Raw genomic sequence first — 11,034 nt, 5'->3', positions numbered from 1 at the left:
ACAAGTGTCACATGATCTCACGCATGTGGAATCTAATGAACCAAATGAACGGACAAATAAAACAGATCCATAGACATGGAAGCATGGAACAGAAGGACAGATCTCAGAGTGAAGGTGGAGGGAGAGTGGGAAGAGATGAATCCAGAACTCCTGTGCATAGATGCAGGGCCCCTGGACACAGACAATAGACAGGGGAGGGACTGGGGCGGGTGGGGTGGGAGCTGGGTAGAGAGGGGAAAAGTGGGGAAATGGCAGACATCAACAATAAAATCAAATTTAAAAATAAATAAAATAGGCCGCAGCTGGTTTGGCTCAGTGGTTTGATCTGTGGACTGAAGGGTCCCAGTCCGGGGCAGGTGCCAGGGTGGTGGGCCTGATTCCCAGTAGAGTGTGTGTAGAAGGCAGCCAATCAATGGTTCTCTCTCATCATTGATGTTTCTGGCTCTCTCTCCCACTCCCTTCCTCTCTGAAATAAAAAATATATATATTTTAAAAAGTAAAATAAACAAAATAGCCCGGCTGGTGTGGTTCAGTTGGCTGAGCGTCTTCCCATGCACCAATAGGTCGCCCTTCCCATTCCCAGTCAATGCACATGCAGGTCTCAATCCCCAGTAGGGGGCGTGCAGGAGGGAGCTGATCCATCTTATATAATACAGGCTAATATAAAAATTGTTCCCACAGGAGTTTGACCAACCAGGAGTTCGACCACTGGCTATGATGTGCACTGACCACCAGGGATCGGTGTGGAATGAAGGAAGGCCCGAGTCGGCAGCCAGCAGGGCATGCAGGTGGGGGCACGGGGGAGGGAAGGCCCCAATCGGCCTTGGTCGCTGGCCAGGTCTAGGGACTCATCAGTGCATGCATTTCGTGCACCGGGCCTCTAGTGTATCTATCAGATTCATGTTTCTCTCTCTCCTTCCCTCTCTAAAAACAAAATCAATTTTTTAAAAAAGTGACAGAAATATTTAGAATAGGCAAATAGATTGAGACAGGAAGTAGAATATATTAACAGGACTCGGGGGAGGGGAGTTACTGTGAAATGGGTACAAAGTTTTTGTTTTAGTGATGCAAAGTTTTGAAACTACATAATGGTTATCATTGCACATTAGTGTGATTGCAATTAATATCACTGAATTGAAGTCTTACAAATTGTTAAACTCGAGTATTTTCTGTTATGTATATTTCACCCTGATGGTTGTTGTTTTTTAATATATTTTTATTGATTTCAGAGATGAAGCAAAAGGGAGTGAGAAATAGGAACATCAATGTTGAGACAGAATCATTGATTGGCTGCCTCCTGCAAGCCCCACACTGGGGATCCAGCCCACAACCCAGGCATGTGCCCTTGACCAGTATCAAACCCGGGACCCTTCAGTCCTCAGGCCAATGCTCTGTCCGCTGAGCCAAACCGGCTAGGGCTTACCCCTATTTTAAAAAAATAACAGTTGCAAGAACCACCTCCTGAGCAAGGACCGGGCTGCCTTCCTTTGGCGGAAGAGGGAGGAGTTTGGCTGGGCTGTGGTGTCTGCTGCCCACCATGAGGAATTCGTAGATTTCAGGTTCAGAACAGAACCCACCAGCACTGAGTGGGGGAATTGTAGACAAATCAAAGCCTGTCACCGGGAAGGCGAGGTGGGGAGGACTGGCCAGTGGCCTCTGTCAGGGACTTTGAATTCTGTTCTCCTGGGACCTGGCCTTCCTTTACCGGATTGGAACCCTCGGGGAACCCGTCCTGGGAAGGCCTCTCTGGCGGCGTTGTGTCTGGGGAAGTGTGGAGAGTGGTTACAGCGTTTGGACAGGTTCAAGCCTCAGACCAATGAGAGGACAGGTCCTCTTGTGACAAAGCCACGTGCAAGTCCCGGCTTGGAGGGCAAAACCCTCCCAGCACAGTTATAACCAAAGGCTATAGTTATAAACTTGACCTTATGGTCCGAACCTGTGGTCCCAGGTGGCAAAGTGATATAGGCTGCGGGAGGTGCAGCACCTGATAGAGTTCAGGTGCATGTAATTGAGTAGCCTCCAAACCTGTGAGACACTGTAAACATCTTGAGCCCTTACTTTGCCTCGTGGAAACTGGCTATTAAACAAAGACTCAGCTTGCAGGCTGTGGCCCTGTCTCTCCATCTGAGAGCAGTGTCCCACCCAGCCCCAGCTTTATCCTCTTGTCTGTTGTCTTCTATTTTTAAAAAAATATATTTTATTGATTTTTGTACAGAGAGGCTGGGAGAGGGATAGAGAGTTAAAACATTGATCATCTGCCTCCTGCACACCCCCTACTGGGGATGTGCCCGCAACCAAGGTACATGCCCTTGACCCCAATCGAACCTGGAACCCTTCAGTCTGCAGGCCGATGCTCTATCCACTGAGCCAAACTGATTAGGGCTTGTCTGTCCTTCTTTAATCCTTCACCACCCCCGCCCCCTCAGGTTCCCCCCTGGCCGGGCTGAGCGAGGCACAGGGAGCATTTGTGATGCAGCTCATTTAAGGCGACAGCTGGGCCCCGGGACCCAGGAGCTGCCGCTCTTTCAGGCTTCATTTCACCAGGACCAGGCGCTGGCCCGCCCCCCTCGCCTGCCCGCACGTGGTCTGAGGAGTCCCAGGTGAGTGCGGGTTTGCAGGATAAACGTGCTGATTCCTGCCCCCTCCCCGCTGGCCCAGAGGAACCCAGGGCTGTGAGGTCTGAGGTCCCCGTCTCGGGCTGTCACCAGTGTAGACTCCCTGGTCCTGAAGGGCAGACGGGCTGGAGCCCTGAGAGCCCGCAGCCCCTGGCTGGCTGCCCTCGCTGTCCAGGGCTGTGCTGTGGTTCTGCCATGGGGAGGTGGGCGCTTGGAACCTCTCGTGGGGGAGGTGGAAGGACGGGGCAGGGAGGGCGGGGAGGAGCACCACCCACACTGCCCGCTGTTCCCGCCGCCGGGCCAGGGAAACACTGGACCGTGTGCATCAGGGTGGCCGGCTGGTGCCCTGAGCTGCCCCTACCATGCACACCCCCAGCAGGAACCTTCTCTCCTCTGAGCCCTCACGCCTGTTCTGAGCTGACCTGGTAGCTTTGGAGTCTCAGACCTGGGCTTGAGTCCTCGCTGTGAGGGCCTGGGGCACGTGAGCCCTCTTGGAGCCCTGGCGCTGTAGGACATGGGCCGGCATGGCCAGCTTCTGAAGGAAGCGGTGGCTGACTGTCCCCAGGGCACAGAGAAGGGAGGGGGAGGGACCAGGATGTGAGACCAAGGCCCTGTGGGCGTGGGCCGGCATCATGGTGGAGACCCTCCAGGCACTGGCCTCAGCTAGACAGGGGGAGGGGGAGGCAACTAGAAAAGGCCTCAGCCCAATTTTTTTAAATGGCCCAATGGGAGGACCTAGTGGATGTGTCAGGAAACAGCTGAGCCCATAGCACACAGCCAATGAGGAACCGGAGGAGGGGCCAAATAAATGGGCTGTGTTCCCGCCCCAGGTGAGCCTGTGCAATGGGCGGACACCCGCCCTCCAGAGCGCATTCAAGGTCTTGCTTTCACCGCACTTCTGTCTCCCAGTCTGTCATTTGAGTTCGGACAGGTGAGCATGTCTCACAGTAACTGTCCAAACCGGGGGGTGTCCACAGTGCCCACCGCCCGGGCCATGTGAGGTCAGGATGGGGGAGCCCTCGGTGCAGGCGGTGCCCCGTCCCAGACCTTGCTGAGGTGGCCATGGCCCTGCGTCTGACCTCTGCCTCCTGCTCCCCTCCGGTCTCTGCCAGAGCCAGCGGGCAGCACCTCTGGCCCTGCCCGGGGGCACCCAAGCCCAGCCCTGTACCCTCTGCTCTGAGCCCAGCGGATGCGTTACTGTCTCTGCCTGGGATCCAGCTGGAGGCGAATCCGTTTCTCTACCAGGCCTTCCCTGTTAGATAGAGCCCCGCTCCCCGCACCCTGAGGTTGTGGCCGAGGCTGGGCCCACTGGTAGTGAGGCAATTGCCCACAGGGCCCGGGGGCCCCAACTTCAGGGCCTGCCCACAGGGCCCGGGGCCCCACTCAGGGCCCGCAGCCTGAGCTCAGCCCTGGCGCTGACGCCTCTCTGACCCTCTTGTCTCCTCTGAAATGAGGGGGGCACCGCACTTCCTGAGCCAAACACATGCAGAGTCTATACGGGCAGCTGAGGTCATGAGGGCAAAGAGGGTTGCCAGAGGGAGAAGCGGCTTTATTCAGGAAGAGCTGGGGAGGGAGGTGGGCTCCCTGGGTCCCACCTGTGGCCTCTGGGACCAAGGACATTAGAAGTCAATGGTTGTGGGCATCTGAGCCCCCTCAGAGTCACCAGTGGGAGTTCAGAGGGCGGCCAAAGAGTCGTCCGAGGGGGGCACCAGGGCAACCCCATCTTTGTTCATGATGGGCAGTGCCTGGTAGGTCTGGGTCCAGTACTGCAGGTAGCTGCTCCTCAGGTGCTGCTTCATGGACTGGCCATCCATCTTGTTGTTAATCTCCAGGTAGTTGCCATTTTCCTGGGTGTAGGGCTCCCATTGGGTGGGCACAGCTGAGTGTCCTTTGTTGGGGTCCCTGCAGATGAGGAAAAGGCCGTGTGGGGTCTGAGGGCTCACAGGAGACCTCCATGCTGATCCGAACCACCAGGGCACCTCACTGTCTCCTGGGCACGGGCTGGGCACGTTAGTGTTCTGTACCAAACCAGGAGCTCTATCCTCACACACAGGGGGTACTGAGACTCAGGGAGGTTAAGTGAACGTGAGGGGACAGGCATGTGTGCCCAGGTGGCAGGAGGCCTGGCCCAGCCTCACCCGCCTTACCCAGTTCTGGCAAAATTGGTCCAGTAGGCGATCATGGTCCGGGAGACAGTCCTGTCTTGGGCCCGGTAGATCAGGGGGTTGTCGAAGGGCTTCCCAAACACGTAGTGGAGGTCAGTGGTGTGGTCGGCGCCCACCCAGCTTGGGTAGAATGGAATGCGAGTCGGGTGGGAGAACAGGTAGGTGTAGGTCCGGGCACTCCTGAGGAGGGAGGGACACGGCCAGTTTGGCAGGGAGCTCACCTGGGCCCCCCAGCCCAGAGCTGGGCCCTGGAGGGAGGCCATGGGGAGAGGAGGGAGGAGCCGGGAGATCCCCAGACTCAGGAGGGACCTGGGTCCCTGCACCGGGGAAGGGAAGGCCGAGGGGTTGTGGTTCTTGGATGTCAAGTGTATCCACACTTCCCTCCCCAAAGCCTATGGAGGCGTCTTCCTTCCTTTTCTCTGCAGATGAATTTATGTTCTTCGTCGGGTACATACCTGACCCACTCAATGAAGAACACAAGTTCATGTAGTTGCTACAAGCGTTCATCCTACACTTCCTAGGCATCGTTTTCTCTCCCTTCCGTGTCGGCATCCCTACTGTACTTTTTATTTTCACTGGAGGTTTACCAGGTGGCCACAGGCCAAAGTTGTTTTGAATGTTGGCAAACTCCACACCCACAACAGAGACCAGCATCCCGTGTTCTGTCCCCCTCGGCCTGGGGCCTGCGGGGAGGCTGCAGACACTGCAGGGGAGGCCTGTGGGCTGAGGGAATGGGGGACTGATAACCTGATAGATAGAGCACCTGGATTAATCTGAAAGTAACCCTATTATTTTATCTTAGAACACACATACTTATGTGAAGAGGGGGTTAAGGTTTTCTTAAGTTTCCTTTGAAGGCCTGTGCAAAGCAATGAAGGAGGTGACTCAGCTGTAAATCCAGAAAGCAGAACCGATAAGCAGGGACAGACCCACCAGGAGTGAAAACATCCTCTTATCCCCATCATCTCATCCCCATCATCTCATCCCCATCATCTCATCCACATCATCTCATCCACATCATCTCATGGTTCAGTGACTACAATAGCTGAGGTCTGTGGACCCCCAGGGCTGCAAGTAGCACCCCAGCCCATCCCCTTTTTAGTCCTGCCCCCTGCACCTGCTGGACTACAGGATTTGAATGCTTGTAAGCGCCCTGTCTTCTTGGTGGGCTGGCCTTCTCAATAAATGCCTCATATGTTCAACCCTGCCTTCGTTATTGGACACAGGGACAGGCAGCCCGAGCCCAACTGGAGGTTTCCCTGTAAAATGAGGAGGGTTTTGTAAAGGCCCCTGAGCTGGGAGGTGAGGAGGGGCCTTCTCAGTCTCCTCAGGCCTGGGCAAGGCAGATGGTGCAGGCACCGCTGGGACCCCATCACGGCTTTCCCGGGCCTCCCTGACCCCCTGAGCCACCCCCCGGGGAGGCCTGGCTGGGCAGGTGTGTGACCCAGATGGGCTCCCCTGCCCTGGCCCTCACTTGGCGTTGGCTCTGTGCTGGGCCACGGCCATCTTCGTGGGCATCAGGAAGAGGACGTCGGTCTCAAAGTCCACCACCGTCTTCTTCTTGGCCTCCTGGGAGGAGTCCTCGGCCCAGGACGCCGTGTAGAGGTCAAAGGTGGCATTGGCACCTCTGGGCCCCTTGGCGATGGTGAGTCCGCTGACCAGCTTGAAGAAGTCCTCCCTGCAGGGACCAAGCCGGTACTTGACCCTTTCCCCCGGCCAGTGGGAGGCAACCCTCCACCCCCCTGCCAGGGGCCTGCAGATGGCCCCCTACACCTGCTGCCGGGCTGGGTCCTACTTACCCCGTGACAGTCAGCAAGTCCACGTTGATGGCCGGCACGTCAACTTTGGCAAAGATGTAGCCGTCCATGTCGTTGGTGCCAGCGATGTAGTCGATGTCGGCCGCGTTGGCGAAAAGGTTGATGGGGTCGTCCGGGATGAAGTCTCCGTCCACGACAGGCAGGAGGCCCAAATAGTACTGGAAGGGGTCTGTGTGGAGAGCAGGGGTCCTCACACCTTTCAGAGCCCCCTGCCAGGCCTCATGCCCGGGGGCAGCCCCTGCCTCCTCTGATCCAGACCAGGTTCCTCAGCCTGTCCCTCTGACATGGGGCCTGGATAATTCTAAGGCCTGGGCTGCCCTGCGGGTGTGGAGCAGCTTCTCTGGCCCCGTCCACTAGAGGTCAGCACCCCCCAGTGTGGCAACCCAGACTGTGTGCAGACTGCCACAGGCTCCCTGGGGCCAAACCATCCCGCTGACAGCCATTAGGCCTGAGGCCCCTAAAATTGGGTGCAAATGACTGTTTCTGGCCACTGTTGGGGGGAAAGGTCCACTAGCTTCCCAAAGGGGTCAGGACCCAGGGAGGCTCAGAGGGAGGGATGGTGCCCTAGCACAGCCATTCGAGGCCACGGAGGCAACAAGGGCCCTGGCGGCACCGGGCTCCCAGGGACACCACTGAGCAGATGACGGGCCAGGCCGCAGACCCGGAACTTCCTCACATCTTTGGGAGCATGGCCGTCCCCCCATATGGTGTCCCCACTCACACATCTGGCCCAACAGGGGTATCTTATAGGCCAGTGTCAGGGCCCGGGGGTCGGTGACCTTCAGACACTTGGCCATCCTGGCGGTATCGTCCAGGGGGCAGCCCACCTCTTTGGCGATCTGGGGGTTCGGGGGAGACAGGTATGTGAGGCCATTGCCGGGGGCCATGGGGACCGGGACAGGGCATGGACAGGAGGTAACCCTCCCCTCTCCCCCACCGCAGCTCCCATTTACCTCCTTGGCCCAGGAGAGAGGGTTCTTCTGGATGGCCCAGGGGACAAGCGCCACGCCGCTCTGGCTGATGGCTCTCCCGATGAGGCCCTTGTTGTAGGGAGAGAGGGTCTGCGACACACAGAGGTTCTGTCCCCATGGCCTTGACTCTCCAGCTCACCCGGGTGCCACCAGGGACAACCAGACTGTCAGCTTCATGCTGTTCCCCACAGCCCCCATCAGCTCCCTCAGCCCCCAACAGCCCCCCAGGCCCGGTCAGCTCTACCAGTTTCCATCAGCCCCCCCAGTTTCCATCAGCTCCCCCAGTTTCCATCAGCTCCGCCAGTTTCCATCAGCTCCCCCAGTTTCCATCAGCTCCCCTAGCCACCATTAGCTCCCCCAGCCCGCATCAACTCCCCCAGCCCCAATCAGCTCCCCCAGTCTCCATCAGCTTCCCCAGTTCCCATCTGCTCCCCGAGGCCCCGTCAGCTCCCCCAGCTCCCATAACCTACCTGCAGGTCCCCCCCACAACATCCTGGGAGGAGGACCTTCCCTCCCAGGGTCCCCAGACCTGCAGAGAGACGCTGACACCTCCAGCTGATTCCCCAAAGATGGTGATGTTGTTAGGGTCCCCCCCGAAGGCTGCAATGTTCCTCTTCACCCACGTGATGGCCATGTGCTGGTCCCGAAGGCCGTAGTTACCTGGGACGGGTGGGAGAGCCCATCAGGGACTGGGGTGGGAGGAGAGTGTCCTCCATGTGGAGACCCCTGTCAAGCCCCAGGATGGTGCAGGGCGGGTCCCAGGAGGCTGTTGAATGAGGTGCTGGAGGGGGTGTGGGGCTCAGGTAGGGGACCAGGAGCAGGAGGGCCAGGCTGCTCGTCTCTCTCCCTGACACCGTCCCTCTTGTCTGTCCCATGGCTCTGTGTCCCCCTAGTCACCACCTCAGTGTCTCATCTTCTGTCTCTCACTGGGTCCCTTTTCCCACTCCCTGGTGTTCCTGGGTCCCTGTCCCTGCTCCCTGGTGTTCCTGGGTCCCTGTCCCTGCTCCCTGGTCTTCCTGGGTCCCTGTCCCTGCTCCCTAGTGTCTCTGGGTCCCTGTTCCTGTTCCCTGGGGTCCCTGGGTCCCTGCCGGGCTGGCTGGCAGCCTCTTCTCTCGCTATAGCTGCCGATGGGCTCCTGTGTCTCACTGTCCATTCCCAGCTTCCTGCTCTGCCAGTAGAATTCTGGGTCTCTCTGGGAGTTGTTGGGAGAAAGCAGTGCTGAAGGAACCCCCAACTGCTCCCTCACCCCGGCCCAAGGCGCCCAGCACACCTGGCAGGTTGGCGTCCCCAGTGCTGAGGAAGCCCAGCGTCCCGAGGCGGTAGTTGAAGGTGACCACAATGACGTTGCCTCGTGTGGCGATCTCCTCCCCGTCGTACTCATAGTTATTGAAGAAGCTTTTTTCTTGGGCAGACCCCAGGAGGAAGCCTCCTCCATAGATCCAGATCATGACAGGCAGGTTCTGGGAAACTGAGGCAGGAGAGCAGGCCCCGTGACCCCAGCTGCCCCGCCCTATCCCCTCTGGGTGCTTGTTTCAGGGAATTTCAGCTCTGGAGCCCACACACAGCCAAGGGGCTGGGCAGGGCTGGGCCTCTTTCTGCAGGTTTGGGGACCTGGAGGGCACGGGGTGGGGGTATGCACCTTCCTTCTGGCCCTGGGGGACCCAGATGTTGAGGTAGAGGCAGTCCTCGGAGCCCTTGGTATTTAACTGGGTGAGAGTGATTTCCAGGCATTGCTGCTTGAAGTCCTTGGCCTTCAGGGTCCCTGTGGTTCGGCAGAGGGGCTGGCGTGAGGATGGTGGGCCCACCCCCCACCCCAGGCACTGGGCCAGCCCGGCACCCCCCCACCCACACCCACCTTGCCAGCCTGGGTGCGGCTGGGGGTTCTCCAGGGCTTTGGGCGGGGCGGCGAAGGGGATGCCCTTGAAGATGTCCACAGAGCGGCCGCCGATGCCGAAGAGCCCAAGCTTCTTGTTGACGCCCTCCACGAAGCCCCCTTCCGTGTGCACCACGCCCAGCTGGGGAGAGGGCCAGGCTCAGGGGGCGCAGGCTGGTTGGGCCAGTGGGGTCGGGCCACCCCTGCAGGCTCTAAGGGTCCATGACAGCTTCCAGGTGGGTCCCCTAGTCTCACCCGCCTGTAGCTGTGGGTTCCTGTGGAAGCCCCGCTCCTCACCCCGTGGCAGGGCCCTGAGGAAGGAGATCCTGTAGCTGCCCCGAGGCTCTTAGGTCACCCTGGAGGGGCCCCGACCACTGGCAAGCAGGTGGGTGTTGCTCCTTCTCAGGGGCCAGGGTCAGGGCACCTGGTTGAACAAGGCCGAGGTCCAGACTCCTGTTCCGACGCTGGGGGCTGTGATGGGCAAACTGCTGGCCTGCTCAGGGCCCAGCTCCCTTCTGTGCCGGGGACATGGCCATCCCCGGACAGAGGCAGAGCTGGAGGGCCCTGGTGGCCAAGGCAGACTCTGCAAATCAGCACTGAGGACGCCAATGACACTGGGGTTTTGTTTGTGTTTGGTGTCAGTGCACCCTGTGTGCCCTGGAGAGCGCCTGTACCAGAACTTATTCATGGTTTCTGAAGTTCAAGTTCGCGGGCGTCCTGTATTTGAGCTGCGCCTGCGCCATCATGTGCGTGTGGATGCAGGAGCAGAGGAAGGGCCAGGAAAGTGCCTGCTGGGTGTGGGCTCTCGGGGGCTCCTCCTGCCAGCGCCTCACCTGCCTGCACCCCTTCACCCCCTACCCTCCCTAGCTCCCATCCCCGGTGCCCGACCCAGTTCCCAGGCCGGGTTAGGGGAGCAGACAGGGGCCCCTCCTTGTCCGCTGGACTCTCGCTTACCGTTGCTGCGCTCACTACTGCCAAGCAGCAGGCGAGGCCTAAGACAGCCAGCTCTGGGCGCCCCATGGTGCGTGTGCCTGCCTCGAGCCCCTGTCTCTGAGCAGGGGTATTTATGGGGCAGGAGACATCCGGGAGACATCCGGGAGACATCCGGGAGCCGGGGCTGGCAGTTGCCTGTGGATGGTTATCTTCCCCTCCTCCTCCCACTGCCCATTCCTCCAGGCAGGATAGCTGTGGTTTCAGCCAGGCTCAGGGCCAAGGTCACGAAGGTGTGGGCACACAGACGCTCAGACACACACACATGCATAGCTGCTCTTTCCAGGTGGGCTCAAGTTGGGCCAAGGTCACAGAAGTGTGCACACACACCCACACGCCCACACACACACGCCCACACACACACGCACACACACACACATACACACGTGTGCACAAGTGCAGGGATGGTCCACCATTCCCAGGACCTGCTGATCCGGGTGGTTGGTGCCCTCAGCCCACCTGACCGGTTACTGGGAATGGTCAGGTGGCCCTGGGCAGGGGCTTCAGGGACTCGGCTGGGTGCACAGTGCCCTGCATTGTGGCTCATTGACAAGGGCCTGGGCTCACCCTCAGAGAAGGGGGCCTGCTTCCCTCCAGGCCCGG

The 11,034-nt window shown here is 59.1% G+C and overlaps 1 protein-coding gene across 1 annotated transcript; it reads right to left on the bottom strand.

The window, feature by feature from the left end:
• Positions 1 to 4,288: 4,288 nt before the first annotated feature.
• On the bottom strand, positions 4,289 to 10,471 carry LOC102418309 (bile salt-activated lipase-like). The gene is made up of 11 exons (XM_006104416.3): positions 10,396 to 10,471; positions 9,424 to 9,583; positions 9,208 to 9,330; positions 8,839 to 9,036; positions 8,098 to 8,228; positions 7,551 to 7,658; positions 7,319 to 7,436; positions 6,580 to 6,766; positions 6,255 to 6,458; positions 4,763 to 4,960; positions 4,289 to 4,517 (listed from the first exon to the last, which is right to left on the bottom strand). The coding sequence occupies exons 1-11, from the start codon at positions 10,459 to 10,461 to the stop codon at positions 4,289 to 4,291; spliced, it is 1,722 nt and encodes a 573-aa protein (XP_006104478.1). The 5' UTR covers positions 10,462 to 10,471.
• Positions 10,472 to 11,034: the final 563 nt, after the last annotated feature.

Source organism: Myotis lucifugus, unplaced genomic scaffold (genome assembly GCF_000147115.1).
Source record: "Myotis lucifugus unplaced genomic scaffold, Myoluc2.0 scaffold_565, whole genome shotgun sequence".
Lineage (NCBI taxonomy): Eukaryota > Metazoa > Chordata > Mammalia > Chiroptera > Vespertilionidae > Myotis > Myotis lucifugus.
Note: the sequence above shows the minus strand (reverse complement) of the source record. Positions and strands in the feature narration are given on the sequence as shown.

Excerpts from the sequence above, each read along its gene's own strand:
- LOC102418309 (XM_006104416.3), bottom strand. The coding sequence starts at position 10,461 with ATGGGGCGCCCAGAGCTGGCTGTCTTAGGCCTCGCCTGCTGCTTGGCA. Across the intron at positions 8,229-8,838 it reads TGGGGACGCCAACCTGCCAG|GTAACTACGGCCTTCGGGAC; the intron begins GTGTGCTGGGCG and ends CACCCGTCCCAG. Across the intron at positions 6,767-7,318 it reads ACCCCTGTTGGGCCAGATGT|ACCCCTTCCAGTACTATTTG; the intron begins GTGAGTGGGGAC and ends CTCTCCACACAG.